Genomic DNA, 18,492 nt, shown 5'->3' with positions numbered 1-18,492 from the left:
TTATTATGTTTTCACCTTCATTCATGACTTGTTCAGAGTGGCACAAAATTTGAGTCAGCCCCTCACAAGAAGCCCCTCAACTTCCTGCTGATTTGAACAAGTTGATACCCTGCCTTCTTCATTCACTTCTCGTACTGTGAACAAATGTCCCTTTTAAGGTCTATTTAGTGCCACATCTTTCACATTTTTGTGCTCTTTCTTGGTGATTTTGATGTTTAAATAGCGCTGTGTGCAGAGGAGCTGTCTAGTGTTTCTACAAACAAGAAGACTGTGATATGCCTTAAGAGAAAATGCACGTGTAGATAAACTTTGTTCAGGCATGAGTTATAGTGCTATGGGCCATGAGTGTAGTGTTAATAAATCAACAGTATAGTAAATCCAGAAAAAAAAGAAGAATTTGCTGACCTGTTTGTGGAGCTGCTCAGAAAGTGCTAAAGTAACATCTATAATTCTCTATGATGAAGCTAAAAATTGAAAAGGACCTACATTTTTTAATTCATGATATGATGACCATTTTTATTTGTTTATTAAAGCATAGTGGAGGGCAAAGCTGTGTTGCTAAAAGTAAAAAAAAATGAAAATAAAAACTAAAATCACATTACCCAGTCAAGAAATATTAAATATTTCTTAACTGGTATTTATTACAAAAAAAGATACTACATATAATAAGTTATTTGAAATTATATATACCTTAAATTAGGTGTTTTAAACAAAAACACACAAAAAACTGGGTTCTGTATTCATAAGAGTCACAAAAATGTTTTGACCAGAGGCTCACAGAAACCTAACGCTGTATTTCCCCTAGGAGCAATGACTCCACATTCACTAGTTTTCACAGTGTCTTTAACACAATAGTGAGAATGTGCTGTAAGTACTCCCCTTGCCTTAATCTCACTTCAATCCTGACTACCAACACTCTTGTTCTTTTCTCTTGACCATCTTTTTTTGTTTCTGTGGCACACTTACACTGCTACCTCTCAGGCATCACTTATAGCAGTGTTTCTCAAATTTTAATGCACCTACAAATCTCCTCTGATTGTACTAAAATGCAATTATCAATTATTATGACTGAGGTGAGGTCCAAAATTCTAGATTTTCCAAGGTGACAACTCTGCTGTTTGTGCCTGAAACACACTAAATAGCAAGGGCTACATCCTGACTTCCCCTTTAGTTTAAGATACTTGGAGCAATAGTTTTATCCCAATAGGTCTCCACAGTTAAATTTTAACAATGAATGAAGGCTCAATTGTGTTTTCCCTCAGAGACTGAGAGAAATCACTAAGAAAGTAGCAAAGTGTGAAGACTTTTAACAAAAAGAGCATGAAATGTCTCAACTACCACAAATATGTCAGAAAGGTAAAGAATAAGAAAAAAAACTATATATTTGGCATAAATTCAACACATGCTTTTTAGTGAGATAAATAATACTTGTATTTAGTACACTCTGTCAATGACACAATATTAAAAAACACAGACTTGGCTCTCAAGAAGCTTAAAAATTACAGAGGTAAAGGGACCTACATAGCTGCAACAAAAGATAGAAAGTGAGAAGTAGATTTAACAAGTACACTGAAAGTGTGGTTGGAGTTCAGACACTGCTTCCACTTGTGATTAAGGAAGGCCTCCAGAAGGAAATGACATCTGAAATGGGCTGGAGATTCATTAATTTTTGAAAATCTAGAGGTTACTAGAACCTCATTCCAGCCAGAGTTAAAATATGAGTTTTAAAATCTCAGACTCCAGATCAGAAAAAATTTCTGCAAAATTATATTTAGCTTGTATTAACAACTTATCACTAAGCATAAACATGCACACGAAAATAAAGTTATACAAGGAGAGTTGAAAGGACATCATCACCATTCTGCGTCCTGAGCCCCTCAGTGGCTGGAATCTCGTTTCAAGGGAATAAGAGTTACAGGAGGTCATTCACAGTGCATCCTAATAAGAACAGAGATGGAGTTATTCTGCATGAGATGGAGGTGAGATTTGAAGAGTAAAACAAACAATCTAATTAAAAAATGGACAGAGGACCTGAACAGATACTTCTCCCAAGGAGATATACAAATGGCCAACAGAAATATGAAAAGATGCTCAGCTTCACTAATTCTTAGGGAAATGCAAATCAAAACCACAATGAGATACCACCTCACACCTGTTAGAATGTCTATCATCAACAAGACAAGTAATAACAAGTCTTAGTTGTTGTGGGGAAAAGGAAAGCTCATATACTGCTGGTGGGAATGTAAATTGGTACAGCCCCTATGGAAAACAATATGAAGGTTCCTCAGAAAAATTAAGAATAAGATTACCAAATAACCCAGTAATTCTGCTTCTGGGTATCTATTCTAAAAATTTGAAAATGTTTGTTTTTAAGGATATAGGCACCCTGATGTTCACTGCAGCATTATTCATAGTGGCCAAGATATGGAAACAACTGAAGGGACCTTCAATAGATGATTGGATAAAGAATATCTGTGCCTATATAAATGAAATATTTATATTTATTTATAAGATGAAATATTGCCATTTGCAACAATATCGATGGATCTTGAGATTGTCATGCTAAGCAAAATAAGTCAGATAGAAAATGTTGAGAAACATGATTTTACTCATAACTGAAATATAAAATTGAAAGCAACAAGTGAACAAAACAAACAGAGACTCATAGACATAGACAACAGTTTAATGGTTACCAGAGGAAAAGGGGGAGGAAGTAGATAAGAGTAAATAGGGTCAAATATAGTGACAAAGGAAATTTAATTTTGGTAGGTGATCACACAATGCAATATACATATGACATATTATAGAATTGTATACTTGAAACCTATATAATTTTATTAACCAATGTCACCCCAATTATTTAATTTAGAAAAAGAGGGAAGGGGACTGGGAAGAGGAAAACTGAGGACAGAAAGAAAAAAAAATAGGAAGACAAGTGGGGAGTGTGTAAAAGAGCAGGAAAGATAGACACAAAGAACTCACCAGCGCTTCCTAAACCAAAATGCAAGACCTATCAGAAGTACCAGGGGCACCATCACTGCCAAGATAATCAAGCCCACGGAGTTCTGATGTTCTGTGGGTTTGAGTACACAAGAGGGTATCATTTCAAAACCACCCCCTGTTTAGTACATTTCTCTGGTATTACTTTTTCCATTTCTGTGTCTACTTCATCAAGCACCTTTCTTCCTATTTCTTCTCTCGTCCTTCTTCAGGGATGAATTATTCACCTAACCCTCAAAATCCTCCCACAAATGCAGGTCTAATTTTTAACTCTTTTATTTCTTGAATTAATTATGTTCACTCTTTTTGGGTCTGGAGTCCATAAATCAGCCATTTTTCATTTGCCTCTCCTGCTCTGCTTGAGGACCACCTACTCCCATTCCCAATTGGGCCCCAGTTCCTTCTTACCCAAGTAGAGGATGATGTCCTTGCCTCCTAGACTGCTGTGTCTCACTCGGCAAGACAGGCCAGATCTCTCAATGGTTTCCACATTCAAGTAAATCCTGAGATACCATGTCCCATCAGCATTGGGCAAGACATCGCTTCGCTGAGTGCCTTGTTGTACCTGCTCACCTCGCATCCACATAGCCCAAATCGGCTTTGGGTAGAAGCCAGAGACATGACAAATTAGCATCCGATGGTCAGAACCAGGATTGGGGCCAATGGACAGCCAAGCCTCTGGCCTTACTGCAGAGAACAGGAAAGATATTCAAATGAGAACTCTAACACAAAATTGGAGGTTCACAGCTTCGTATCAGTTTAGATAGAGACATCTTTCTCACTCTGGGAATCCATTACCCATTATCCCTCTTCTTCTTTGCTTCTTCTTATCCTCAATTTGAAGGGAATGGTGGGAAGGTAAATATTAGAATAGAAAATTCTTGGAGGAGGGTATGGGACTGACCTTGTCTCTGGAGATCTGCCTTCCCTGCATCAAGTAGACCCAAGAGAAAACGTGGACAAGTGTCACTGATGTGCCTGTGTGTTATTTCATTGACAACCGGGTCCTGATTAAATAGTCCGCACACCTGCTGAGCTCCAGTTCCACCCTTTGGAGATGGCAACCACGAATAATTCTGGAAGTTCAGGAGATCTGATCCTTGATAAGCAAACCACACAAAGCCTTCCTTGGCTTTCCCAGAGTGCAGCTCACAGCCTGCTGCCATCTGTACCACAAAGGGATCTGGAGAAGAAGGGTTTTAAATTAGAGGAAAGAGGGTGTAAAAATGATTAAACGAGTGGAAGCAAAAGAAGGAAGTAGAAGGAAGAAGTTTGGGTGTTTGAGGTAATGGAACAAAGTTTGATTAAGTCAGAAGTTCAAACGAAGAGGAAGTGGTAGTAGTTAGAGGTGGAGAAAAAAACAAATGACCTGAGAAGGGGGGCAAATTTTTTGAAAAGTGTGACATAAATGGTGAGGGCCAGAAATTAAGGAAGGACTTAGCATGAATTGTGATCATAATAATCTAAGGTGGGTGGGATGCAATAAGTTATAATAAATGTATAGACAGAGATTGCTGAAGAGACTGAATGAGGGAGAAATTAGACTGAAAACTCATTAAGACATACACAACCCACCCATATCTGACCTCCCCATTTTGGGAATTGAACTCACATTCAAACTTCCATTGGCTGGCATAGTTGTGAAATATGTGATACAATTCAATGAAGAGTCTGCGGAAAAACCCTTCCATTTCTGTCATCTCCTTCTTGCTGAAGTTTCCCTTTGACCAAGGCCTCAGGAAAATGATTCTGCCCGAGTTGCTCTCCCAGCCATGAGTCTGCAAGTCTCCCAACCAACCCGAGCTCCAACTTTGTGTCCAGGAACGGTTGTAAAAAGATGAGGTGTGGATGATTTGGAAGATCTGCTCCTGGAAGACTATTGCAAAAGAACAGATAAATTGAGAAAGAAAAAAAAAAGGCATCAGAAAGGAGAGAATGGAGAAAGAAACTTGCCAGAGAGGGAAACTCAGAATCTGGAGGAAAGGGAAGCCATAGTTACCTCAGCAGACATTTGTCTGCCCCCAGGGCCCCACACTTTGTATACAACCTTCAGAAGTGCAGAGTCCTGGAGTCAGGAATGCTCAGAATGGAACTATGCTGACATTCGCGCGCGTGTGTGCGTACACACACACACACACACACACACACACTTGCACCCAACTGGGCAGTGTCCAGAGTTCTTACCATCTTCATTGTTACCACCTGGCAGGAGAACTGCTAGCAATGGAAGTTGCAGAAACAGCATTTCATTTACAGGTGTTATTTCTTCTCTCAGAAAAGTCTGTCTTTGATTTCTGTTTTAAACAAACCTACCCCACAACACCTCTATTCTGACTTCCTTCTTCTACCAACAGACAAACCTCCCCTTTAGTCACTGTCTGCAACAAAAAAAAAATGTAAATATATATGCCCTTCCCTAAACCTTGGACTGCCAACTCAGCCTCTCATTTCCTCTCCAGTTCTGACTCTCCTCTCTGGCTTTCAGCTTCCCCTCTTGTCACCAGCCTCCATTCTGTTCATCCTTCCCTAATGCAAACTCTATGAAATAAATCCTGTGTGACATTGAATAGTCACTTTACCTCTGGGGACATGTTGTTCTCATCAGTACAATAAAAGCATAAAATTAAATATCTTTCCAATTATTACCCAATGTTCTATGTCCCTGCTTTTTTTCTGTCACTCTATCCTTCTCTTGTCCTTTAGAATATTCTCCAAATATTTTTCTTCTGTCTCACTACCCCCTAGCTCATTCATATATCTGACTTCTCATTGGTTAATTTATTTACTCTTTCAAAATCTCATTTGATTCCCATTGGTAACAGTATAAAGTACCATAAATTCTCCATTATTCTTAGGAAAGAAGAAGCAGCTATTACGGAGACCATGGGAGCCTTGAAACATTTAAAATACCCCGTCTGATTTGCACTGATATATATATATATATTCATTCACCCAGGAGTCACTTAGCACCTGCCTGGATTCAAGCACTTCAGGACATTCATGGATTTGCAATGGTCAACAATGCAATTCACTTTTTTAAGGAGCTTTTAATCTACTAGGAAGAACACATAAACCAAGAACTATAAATCTTGGTGTGCTCTATTTTATGATAATGTATAGAATCTAGACAAACACATGGCTTCTTGAAACAATATTTTGTAAAGCATAGACCCTTAACTAATGTTGTCACTCAGAATCTTGAGTTCAGTATTTAGCTTGTGGTTTTAGGCCTATAAGCCCATGTTGTACTAGATCCCCAACGTCTAACAGAGTGCCTGGCAAGTGATGGTTGCTCAATGAATATTTTTGAATGATTGAATAATTTGGCTTAGACATCTAATTATTTTTAATTATGCAGAACTTTAACATAACTCTTGTTTTTTCCTCCATCTTTTTTATATTTATTTTTATTATTATTTTTAATGGTGACATTGGTTAATGACATCTAACGAGTTTCAGCTGTACACTTTAACAGCAAGGCATATATAGGTTTACAATGTGTGTTCACCCTCCATAGTTAGATTTCTTTCTGTCACCACATATTTGACCTCCTTTACTCTATCTACCTCCCCCACCTCCCCCTCCTCTTTGCTCTCTCCCCTCTGGTAACCATTAGTCTCTGTTTGTTTGTCCTGTTCATTTGTTGTTTTTAGGTTTATATTACACATGTAATTGATAATATGTGATTTTCAACTTTTCCTGTCTGGCTTATTTCGCTCAGCATGACTATCTTGAGGTCCAACAATGTTGTTGCAAATGGCAATATTTCATCTCTTCATATGTCTGAGTAATATTCCATTGTATGTATGTACCACACCTTCTATATCTAATCATCTATCGTAAGACACTTTGGTTGCTTCCATGTCCTGGCAACCGTGAATAATGCTTATGAACATCAGTGTGCAAATATCTTTTTGGATATGAATTTTCAAGTCTTTGGGAGTAAATAACCAGTAGAGGGATTGCTGGATCATATAGTAGATCAATTCTTAGTTTTTTGAGGAAACTTCATACTATTTTCCAGAGTGTCTATACCAATTTGCAGTTCCATCAGCAGGGTATGAGAGTTCCTTTTTCTCAACATCCTCTCTAACATTTGTTATTACTTGTCTTGTTGATTATAGCTATTCTAACAGATGTGAGATGGTATCTCATTGTGATTTTGATTTGCATTTCCTTAATAGCTAGTGATGTTGAGTATATTTTCAAATATTTGTTGGCCATTTGTATGTCCTCTAGGGAGAAGTGTCTGTTCAGGTCCTTTGCCCATTTTTTGATTGAATTGTTTGTCTTGTTGTTGTTGTTGTTGTGTTGTTGTTGAGATGTATAAATTCTTTGTATATTTTGGATATAGGCCCTTATCAGAGGCATTGCTTGCAAATATATTTTCCCATTCGGATGGTTGACTCTTTACCTTGTTGATGGTTTCTTTTGTTGTGCAGAGGCTTTTTGGTTTGATGTAGTCCCATTCATTTATTTTAGCTTTTACTTCCCTTGCATTTGAGGTCAAATTCATAAAATCCTCTTTAAATCCAAGGTGTTTGAGTTTCATTCCTGTTTTCTTCTATGCATTTTATTGTTTCAGGTCTTATATTCAGGTCCTTATTCCATTTGAGTTAATTTTGGTGTGTGGTGATAGACAACAGTCTAGTTTCATTCTTTTGCAGGTGTCTTTCAGTTTTCCAGCACCATTTATTGAAGAGGCTTTCCTTTCTCCACTGTATGTTTTTGACCTTTTTGTCAAAAATTATTTGCCCATATAAATATGGGTTTACTTCTGGACTCTCTCCTGTTCCACTGATCTGTGTGTCTGTTTTTCTTCCAATCTATGCTTTTAATTATGATCGCTCTGTAGTATAATTTAAGTTGCACACAGTGATGCCTCCAGTCTCGTTATTTTTTCTCAAGATGGCTCTGGCTATTCGGGGTCTTTTGTGCTTCCATACAAATCTGATAATTTTTTATTTCTATTTCTTTAAAAAATGCTGATGGATTTTGATGGGATTACATTAAATCTGTATATTGCTTTAGGTAATATGCTATATACATTTTAACTATGTTAATACTTCCAATCCTAGAACACAGAATATCTTTCCATTTCTTTGTATTTTCTTCAATTACTTTTAATAAGGTCTTGTAGTTTTCATTATATAGGTCCATCACATTTCCTTAAATTTATTCCTAAGTGTTTTATTCTTTTTGTCGCAATTGCAAAAAAAAAATTATTTTTTCCACTTCTTTTTTCTGACATTTCATTATTAGATTTTTGAGCATTGATTTTTTTTTTATCCAGAAACTACTGTATTTGCTTATTGTTTCCAGCAGTGTTTTGTGGAGTTTTTAGGGTTTTCTATATAAGGATCATGTTATCCACAAATGACAGTTTGAATTCTTCGTTTCTTATTGGGATGCATTTTATATCTTTCTCTTGCCTTATTGCACTCACTAGGACTTCTAATGTTATATTGAATAACAGTAGCTATAGTGGACAGACTTGCCTTGTTCCTGGTCTTAGAGGAAAGGTGTTAATTTTTCACCATTACATACAATGTTGGCTGAGGGTTTGTCCTCTACAGCTTTTATTATGTCAAGGTACTTTTCTTCTACATCAAGTTTGTTAAGTGTTTTGACCATAAATCGATACCGTATCTTGTCGAAGGTTTCATCTATTGATATGATCACATAATTCTTATTTTTTAATTTGTTAATGAAGTGTATCACTTTAATTGATTTACCTATGTTGAACCATCCCTGTGCCTCTGGGATAAAGCCCACTTGATCATGGTGTATAATCCTTTTACTATGTTGCTGTATTCGGTTCGTCAGTATCTTATTTAGGATTTTTGCATCTGTGTTCATGAGAGATATTGGTCTGTAGTTTTCTTTTTTTGTGTTATCTTTACCAGGTTTTGCTATCAGGGTAATATTGGCTTCATAATATGAATTACGAAGTATTGCCTCCTTTTCAATCTTTTGGAAGAGCTTTAGGAGAATAAGCATTAAATCTTTGAATACTTGGTAGAATTCACTGGAGAAGCCATATGGTTCTGGACTTTTACTCTTTGGTAGTTTTTTGCTGGTTGTTTCAATTTCCATACTGCTAATTGGTCTATTTAGATTTTCCTGTTCTTCTTGATTCAGTCTAGGAAGGTTGTATTTTTCTAAGTACCGTTCCAATTCTTCTAGATTATTAAATTTGGTGCTATATACTTTTTCATAGTATTCTTGTAGGATCCTTTGTATTTCTTCACTGTCTGTCACAATTTCCCCTCTTTTATCCCTGATATTGTTTATTTGTATCCTTTCTCTTTTTTCTTTAGTGAGTCTAGCCAGAGGTTGTTGATTTTATTAACCTTCTCAAAGAACCAGCTCTTTGTTGCATTTATTTTGCCTATTGTTTTTCTTGTTTATTTGTTTTGTTTTCAGTTTCATTTATTTCTGCTCTAACTTTGATTATTTCTTTCCTTCTACTGACTTTAGAGTTTATTTCTTGTTCCTTCTCTAGTTTTTTGAGATGAATAGTTAAGTTGTTTATTTGGGCTCGTTCTTGTTTTCTTTGATAGGCCTGTAATGATATGAACTTTCCTTTTATAACCTCTTTTGCTGTGTTCCAAAAGTCTTGATATGTTGTACTATCATTATCATTCATTTCTATGTATCTCTTGATCTCTCTTTTTATTTTTTTTCTCTGACGCAGTTAATCTTTAGTAGCATGTTGTTTAATATCCACGTATATGGTTCTTCTACACGTATATGGTTCTTCTACATGCTTTCTTTTTGCAGTTGATCTCTAGTTTCAAAGCATTATGATCAGAGAATATGGTTGGTATGATTTCAACCTTCTTATATTTGTGGAGAATATCTCCATGTCTCAGGATGTGGTCAGTCCTTGAGAATGTTCCATGTGTACTAGAGAGGAATATATAAGCAGCTGTTTGGGGATGAAAGGCTCTGTAAATGTCAATTATGTCCAACTTGTCTAATGTTTTATTTAAGGACTTTATTTCTTTATCGATTTTCTGTTTGGATGATCTGTCCATACCCGATATGGGGTGGTTAGGTTCTCTGTTACGATAGTGTTTTGGTCTGTTTCTCCCTTTAGTTCAGTTAGTAATTGCTTTATATATTTCAGGGCTCCCTGATTGGGAGAATAGATATTAATGTATTATGTCTTCTTGCTGCATGATTCTCTTTATCAGTATGTAGTGTCCCTCAGTACCTTTCTTTACCTTCATTATTTTGAAGACTATTTCTTCTGAAATTAGTACCGCTGCTCCCACTCTTCTCTGAATGCCATTTGCTTGAAATATCATTTTTCACCCTTTCACTTTGAGTCTATATTTGTCTTTGGACCTGAAATTTATCTCTTGGAGGCAGCATATGGTTGGGTTTTGTTTTTTTGATCCATTCTGCAACTCTGTGCCTTTTTATTGGTGAGTTCAGTCCATTTACATTTAAGGTGGTTATTGAAATATAAAGTCTTATAGACATTTTATTTTTTGCTTTCTGGTAGTTCGGTGTTTCCATTGCTTCTTTGTCCTTGTGTTTCTGTTTCCTTTATTTTGGTTTGCTGTTGTAGGTTTTGCCTCTGGTCCTTCTAATTTTATGTTATATACTTCAGTTCTGAATCTTTGGTATGTGGTTACCATTACCAATATGAAAAGGATAGTTACATGTATACAGTCACCCATATTCTTCTGTGTGTGCCTTATCTCCATTTGACTTTGCAAATTTGGATCTTTGAATCCTCCCCTTTTCAGTCATTGTTGTCTCGATTTGTCCCTATGTATGCAGAACGTTCTTTACTATCTTGCTATAGCAAATCTCTTCTTATTGTTTAGCTTATAATGCCCTGTTCTTAGTAAGAGTTGTACTCTTCTACTTCTATTTTCCTGATAGTCACCTTATTCCTATTTGTGTGTTTGTTGTTGTTGTTGTTGTTGTTTTAGGTGAGCTGAACTCTTTCAGTATTTCCTGTACTGTAGGCCTCATAGTGGAGGCCTCATAGTGGAGAATTCTCTCAATTTTTGTATATCTGGAAATGTCTTAATTCCTCCTTCATACCTAAAGGAGAGCTTAGCTGGATACATTATTCTAGGCTGGTAGTTCCTTTCACCTAATAGTTTGAATATTTGATTCCACTTCCTACTGGCTTGTAAGGTTTGTGCTGAGAAGTTTGACAATAATCTAAGGGGTTTTCATTTTGGTTATCGTCTTTTTTTCCCTGATTGCCCTGAGAATTCTGTCTTTGTTGTTGATTTTTTTGATAATTTTAATACAATGTATCTTGGTGAAGGCCTTTATGGGTTAAGATCTTTGGGTTTTCTGTTGAGTTCTTGTATTCCAAGCTCCACCTCAATCCTTAGATTTAAGAAATTCTCATCAACTATTATTCTGAAAATCCTTTTTGTACCTGCTCCTTTTCCTCCCATTTGACAATGTCCATTATTCTTATGTTTCCTCCTGATGGTATCAGCTAGTTCCTGTATTTCTCTTTCATTATTTTTTATTCTTCAGTTTCTCTCTTCTTCTTTCTGATTTATTTCTAGATTTCTGTCTTCGATATCACTGATCCTTTCCTCCATTTGGTCAACTCTATTTCCCAAACTTGCTATTTCATTTTTCAACTCTTGAAGTGTGTTTTTAATATCCAGAAGTTCTATCCTGTTCTCTTTGAGGGTTTTGATCTACTCACTAAAAAACTCATTATGCCCATCTATTTGTTTTTTCAGTTCCTGAAATTGTTGTTATGACTCGTTTCAGATCTCAATGAATTTTTTCATACATACCATCCTGAATTTTCTGTCATTTAAATCACCTATTTCTATGTCTTAAGCTTATTTTCTGGAGATTTTTCTCTTTCTTTCTGAGATGCCTTGTCACCTTCTTTGTTCCTGGTGTTTAATGGACTATTTCACCACCTTGGCATTAATGGAAGTGTATTCTGCTTTTTTTTTTTTCCAGAAAGAAGATTTATTATATAAAGCTCTCTCTTTAGCCTGTTGCAAAGAAGGCATTTTTCTTTTGGTTTCAAGTAGGTAGCATCTAAGCCTCTTGGATCCTGCTTTATATAAAGGCTTAATAATGCCTTTTTATTTTCTTGTAAATATTAATCATGCTTGCTACCTTCAGTCTCAGTCCCTGTCAATGTTAGCAACAGTTTCGGTAGCGTTTACTCAGATTCCTCTGGGGCTCAGAGGATATTGGGGGAGGAGCTCTCTGGGTTGTGAAATGGGGGCTGCGGCTTGGTCTCAGTTTTACAACCATGGTAAAATCAATCTATGCCATCCCTGCTTCTCTGCTCTCTGCTCTGATGACTACAAGGAGCTCCTAGCTCTCCCAGGCAGGGCTGTTCAGGGAACTTGCCACACCATCTCCTCTCCCTCTCTTTCTACACAGAGCTCCAGCGGCTGCTCAAGGCAGCTTTATTTCTCCCAGTCCACTGCCCAACATCCAGGATTCTAACCTGTGGTAGCTCTTATGTACAGATCCCGCATTCAGACATGCTGGTGTGCACTTTGGGTGTTTTTTGTTGAGTTTTAGATGTTCAACTGATTTTTGTTTCAAGGAGAGAGATATGGGGACATCTCTCACTCTGCCATGTTTCACCAAACTCATTTTTTCCATCTTTATTGAAATGTATTAGACAACTTGTTGCTTGTATTTACATTGTACAATTTAATGAGTTTTTTAAATTATAGTTTGCATACAATAATATACCAGTTTTAGTTGTAAAGCGTAGTGATCAGAAATCAACATAACTCATAAAGCAATCAGCCCAGTAAATCTAGGACCCCTCTTCCCCTTTTCATATATATTACAACATTATTAACCATCTTCTCCATGTTACACTCTACATGTCTATTTTGCAAGTATCCATTTGTACTTCTTAATCCCTTTGCCTTTTTTTGTCCCCCCAACATCCCTCCCACCTAGTATCCCTCAAAATATTCTCTGTATCTATGAGTTTATTTCTGCTTTTGTTGTTGATTTTGTTCTTTAGATTCAACATGTACATGAAATCGTGCGGTATTTGTTTTTTTCTATCTGACACATTTCATTCAGCACAATACCCTCTTTGTCCATCAGGGCAATATCTATTTCATCCCCTTCCTTTTAGTCTGTGTGTGTCTTTTAAGCTGAAATGAGTCTCTTGTAGGCAGCATATGTAAGGGTCGTGTTTTCTTATTCATTCAGCCACTCTTTCTATTGGTTGGAGCATTTAATTCTTTTCCATTTGAGGTACTTGTTGATAGGAATGTAGTTATTAACATTCTTTATTCCTGTTTTTGATACATGTTTTTTCTTCGTAAAGAAGTCCCTTCAACTTTTCCCGTAATGCTGGCTTGGTGTTGATAAATTCCTTTAGCATATTTTAATCTGGGAAGTACTTTATCTGTCCTTCAAATCTAAATGATAGCTTTGTTGGATAAAATATTCGTGGTTGTGAGCCTGTGTTTTCATCACATTATATATTTTGTGCCAAGCTCTTCAGTCCTATGTAGTTTCTTTAGAGAAATAAACTGCCAGTCTTATGGGTGCTCCCTTGTAGGTACTAAGAGCTTTTCTCTTGCTGCATTTAAGATTCTCTCTTTGTATTTAACTTTGGCATTTTTATAATAATGTGTATTGGTGTGGGCCTCATTGGGTTCATTTTGAGGGGTACTCTCTGCACTTTCTGGGATTGTGTGTCTATTTCTCTCACTGGGTTAGGGAAGTTTTCCATCATTATTTCTTCAAATATAGCTTTTCAACTTCTTTCGATACTCCTATGACACAGATATTTCACATTTAATAGTGTCCCAAAGGCTCCTTCTATTATTATTATAGTCTTGACTTCTTTTTAATTGCTTTTCTGATTGAGTGTCCTTGGTTTCCCCATCCTCTATGTCGGTGCTTTGATTTTCTTCTTTACCCACTCTGTTTATTCCGTTTAATATATTTCTCATCTCAGATAATGTGTCCTTCATTTCTGAATGGTTTCTTTTTACACTTTCCATTTCCATTTTTATGTTTTTTTATCTCTTTGTTAAAGTTCTCACTGAATTCATCCACACTTCCCCTAAGTTCACTGAGCATTTTTATAACCAGTATTTTGAACTCTGCATCTATTAGATTGCTTGACTCTATTATTTGGATCTCTATTCTGTTCTCTCATATGGTTTCTGTTGCTTTGTTTTACCATTTTGGCTGACTTTCTTTGTCTGCTTCTATGTACTAAGCAAAGCTCTTAAATCATCCAGTCTTATTAGTGCATCTATGTGAAGTAGGTACCAGTGGCACAGTCCTGAAAGAGGTTCAGCTGCAAGCCAAGTCTAGCACCAGCTCGTAACCCTCTGGGATCACCTGTTATGATTCAACAAGCAATCCACAGAAGCTATGCTTTTAGTTACCTCAAAAGGCCACACCAGAAACGGAGGCTAGCTGCCACTACTGTGAGTCTAGGCACTGTTCAGCAAGGGGCACTTGACTCACCAAGGATACACTTGAATGTGGCTTGAGTGGGGCACGAGTTGGGGGAGGAGGAGTTTCAGGGAATCCGTGGAGCAGGGTGACCTCTGTCATCCAGTTTGTTGATGTTTCAGCCATGTCAGCTCTGAGTCTGCATTCTGAGATGGGGAAGGCTCAACAGAGGAATAATGGATACTGCCACCACTTCTGTACAGAGCGAGTCTCTCCCTGTCCCTCACTCTGACAACTCAGTGTCCTCCTGTAAGTCCCTGGACAGCCCTTGCACAGCCAACCCGGCACTGGTGCTCAGAGCGAGCAGGTCCGTCTCAGCAAAAGTCCACTGGGAGACACAGCCCCTTTGAGAGCTGTCTGCAGCTGCCGCTGCTGTGGCCTCTGTCCCTCTCAGCCACTCGGGTCCGGGCAACCTCGCGTCCTCGCCCCGTCCTAACTTCTCCCGTTGTAGGGTGATTTCTTATTTCTCTTCATAGTTGTATGGCTGTTCATCTGGATCTCGGGTGATTTTCTTTGCTGTTTGCTCCTTGTTTCTGTCACAATTTTGATTTGGTCACCAGAGAGATGAACAGAGTCTCTATCATCTACGCCATTTTTTTCTCTCCCTCTATTTTGTATCCCTACTTGGTGAAATGAAAATCTTATATGATTTTATTTGGTGTAAAATCATATGCTAATAAGCATGAAGTTTACACAGAGGGTTATGCTATAAATCCCCCGCTAGTAATATTTTTTTAAGTAATAATTTGTTGGAAGTGAAGTTAATAGCATATTCTGGAATTATTTACCCAAGATTTCCTTTTTTATTGGCCCTGCTTGGATGTTCCATGCTTGTCTTACCATTAGCTGGTCTTTGCTGGAAATGCTGACGTCCCTCTTTCACGCTGCTATATAAATGTTAACATAATGTAGAAAATAAATAAGAAAATTAAAATGTTATTCAAGCCACATTCAGAGACTGCAATGTGCTGATCAGCCCTGCAGCCAGGCCAGGAGGACACCTTCAGAACAAAGGAAGATCTGCTGGATTACTAACAACCCATTCTCCACACCAGTGAAGGGGAACCAAGAACAAAGAGTAATTCCTTATGGCTAAAACTATGGGGAACCTATGGATTAAAGGCTAGGAACTGCCAGCAGGCCTTGCAATCTAGATTCTTACCTTTTCAGCTACATACCCTTCCCCTTCCTAACTGTATGTCCATATCAAACGAAATGTATTGACAAAGTCTTTTAAACAATAACTCACAGGAACTAAAGAATGATATATAAACCGAATTCCCACTCACTATCTTTCCAAGCCTCTCTTGGTCCCTCTCATTCTCTGTCTCTGGGAGGAGACCACACTCTGTCTGCGAAGTGTTACCCATTTCCTAATAAACTTTCCTTTTGACTCTAACTTTGGCGTGTGTGTTAAATTTTTTCTTCACCCTTCGCCAAAGGACCCTCTTCTTTATGTACAGAGCTTCGACTCCCCCTAACTTGAGGAAATTGGCCCTGTCTGCATCAAAATATCTCTTAAATCTGTTGTTTTTTTTTTTTTTTTGTATCATCTGGATAAATGTGCTTGAGCTATTTCTTGGTTTACAAGTAATAGAAATTATCTCAGGTTAATTTAAGAAAGAAAATAGTTTTAGAGAAAGTCGAGATTATGTTAACCTAAAATTAAAATGCCAAAATGTGGGGCAGTGTTTATTTGAGATCAAAGAATTGGAATTTGGACAACACAGATTCAGGCAGAAACCCAAATAGTGTCCTGATTACAGGGTGAAGACAAGGGGATTTTATAAGAAAAGAAAGGGATAATTACATAAATAGAAGAAATATGGTCTTATTGTTGCTAACAAGCTGAAATGCTGAATTACACTTCAGCTAATGTAGAAGTTCAGAGCAGGCCTCCCAAAATGTGCCACTTTAGCATTTGAATTATTTCAGTTGAAGGCAATCAAGATCCTGCAGTTTTACAAGAAACTTTTACCTCTCCCTTAAAAAGTTTAAATTGGAGTATTACTCATAATGAATTATCACCAGAAGTACTTTTTTTTTTAACCTATCTATATGGTAGGACTAACTACTATTACTGAACATCTCTTATTATCATCCTGCAATGACCCTTTGAAGCTCTGAGGTACCTTAACTCATCCTTAGCTCACATTATTTTGAACTAAAATCACTTGGGAAGCAGCAACCGCAGAAAGAAGTTTCTGATTTTCTTCTGTCCCCCTAATATCAAGAGATAAATCTCAATGATAGGTGCCCACCCCACTACTGAAGGACTGAGAAACAACCTATCACAAGAATTACAAAATCTAGAGTTGAAAAAACATGTATAAACAAACCTTGTTACACCTTTACTAATTTACTACCTAAGCCCAAACTTTGTTTAGATTCCTCACTAACAAATACCCAAATCAACTTGAGTTTCTTTCTAACATGCACTTTCTTTGTGCTGTCAGTGTCTCACATATTTATTGTTTCTTTGTCTAATAAGTATAAAGATGTGCTTCGTTCAACATATCTTCTAGCCTAATTTTATGATCTGAGCATCATATTGTGATTCTTCCATGCACATGTATTAAATTGTTTTTTCTCCTGTTAATCTAGTCCTGTGATAATTTTATTATTTTATAACTAGTCAAGTCAGAAGAAATGAAGAAGGTAGAGGGGGGGAATTCTCTCCTGCTCCACAACAGTAACAAATTACTAAAGACTAACAAAAGTATACCGAAAAACCGAGAGTCACAGCCATGGGAAATTCACCTATATATTTCTAGAGTTTTTCCAGAGACCTCAATAGACACTCCTGAAAGATTATATCCAAAGATAGAGAACAGAAAAATCTTTCTCCTGGTTCAAGTCTGAGGTATGACAGCAGCAACTGTGCGAGATTGGCAGGCAATCCCAACCAGATTTTTCTCCCATATCTCCTACACCAAAAAATTCTTAACCTGGTAGGGAAGGACAGAAAGTTTTATTGCTTTCAGAGCACAAGTGAAGATGCACTGCAGCTGGGGGAAGGCGGAAAATGGGTAAGAGACAGGAAAACAATCTGTCCTAGACTATTAGACTATTAGAGGTCCTATACTGCTGAGAGAAAGGCAGGACCACTCAGAAGGCTTGATCCCCAAACCTAAAAAACAAAGCACCTGCCTAAGAATGAGGTTGATCCAGAGCAAAGATAAGGCCTCTGCTCCCTCTCCAAAGCAGGTTAACAAGCATTGACTAACATGAGCAGTCTACTACTGTAACAGGGGCAAGAGTATGAAGATAAATCTTCTTGAGCCACATCATAAAGAAAATACCAAAACCTGAGAGAGAAGTAGACTTTAACAAAAACACTCAGGCAAACAGCCCCACCCTACAGACAGAGTAATGCTAGAAAAATTTGAAGACTGTTGAAACACAAACCTAATCAAATCTTAATTAGTTTGACAACCCCCACATTCAATGCTTAGCCAAAGAAAAGGCATGGCTATTTCCAGGGAAAAATAAAGATGATAGATAGATAGATAGATAGATAGATAGATAGATAGATAGATAGATATAGATAGATACATAGATAGATACATAGATACATAGATAGATAATAAATAGATCATAGATATTATTTACCTCAGTGTCTATTATTCTAAATAAGACTTCTGTATTTTGACCAAAAATTATTAACCGTACACAGAAATCAAGGGGAATGGAGCCCCAGGACAAACAAGAAGATCTGTACTTCCCTTGTGAGTTCCTGTGTCCAAGGAAGAGCAACATTAGTGAATTAAAATTAAAAAATAACAAAAAAACTATAACAACAACAACAAAATCTGGACAGGTTGAAAGTGGCGGGGGGAGAAAGAGACAGAGTGAGTGAGAGATCAAAAGAAATGAAAAAGTTCAATATTTCAGGATAGCTAAAAAGGATTTTTTTTCCTGCTCTTTGAATATGAGGCCTCACATTTTCATTTTGCATAGAACCCAAAAAATTATGTAGCCACCAGTGCTTATATCCTTGAGTGGAGAGTGGGGAAAGTGAGAAGGAGG

At 37.1% G+C, this 18,492-nt stretch overlaps 1 protein-coding gene across 4 annotated transcripts in view; it reads right to left on the bottom strand.

Annotated features, from left to right (window-relative positions):
• CD1A (CD1a molecule) overlaps positions 1-18,492 on the bottom strand; it is a 108,979-nt gene that overhangs the window by 55,953 nt on the left and 34,534 nt on the right. The window contains exons 1-6 of one of the 4 annotated variants that reach the window (XM_039852099.1): positions 5,185-5,894; positions 4,613-4,876; positions 3,905-4,183; positions 3,409-3,687; positions 2,983-3,073; positions 1,407-1,938 (exon numbers count right to left, since the gene is read on the bottom strand). In XM_039852099.1, the coding sequence (XP_039708033.1) occupies positions 1,923-1,938; positions 2,983-3,073; positions 3,409-3,687; positions 3,905-4,183; positions 4,613-4,876; positions 5,185-5,245 (990 nt within the window). In that variant the 5' untranslated portion in view covers positions 5,246-5,894 and the 3' untranslated portion in view covers positions 1,407-1,922. Of the gene's footprint in view, positions 1-1,406; positions 1,939-2,982; positions 3,074-3,408; positions 3,688-3,904; positions 4,184-4,612; positions 4,877-5,184; positions 5,895-18,492 lie in introns of those variants that run through there. The other 3 variants (XM_039852095.1, XM_039852096.1, XM_039852097.1) reach the window with 3 other exon arrangements.

This window comes from Pteropus medius, unplaced genomic scaffold, assembly GCF_902729225.1.
Source record: "Pteropus medius unplaced genomic scaffold, Ma_sr-lr_union100, whole genome shotgun sequence".
Taxonomy (NCBI): domain Eukaryota; kingdom Metazoa; phylum Chordata; class Mammalia; order Chiroptera; family Pteropodidae; genus Pteropus; species Pteropus medius.
This window is presented reverse-complemented; position numbering and strand designations above follow the sequence as displayed.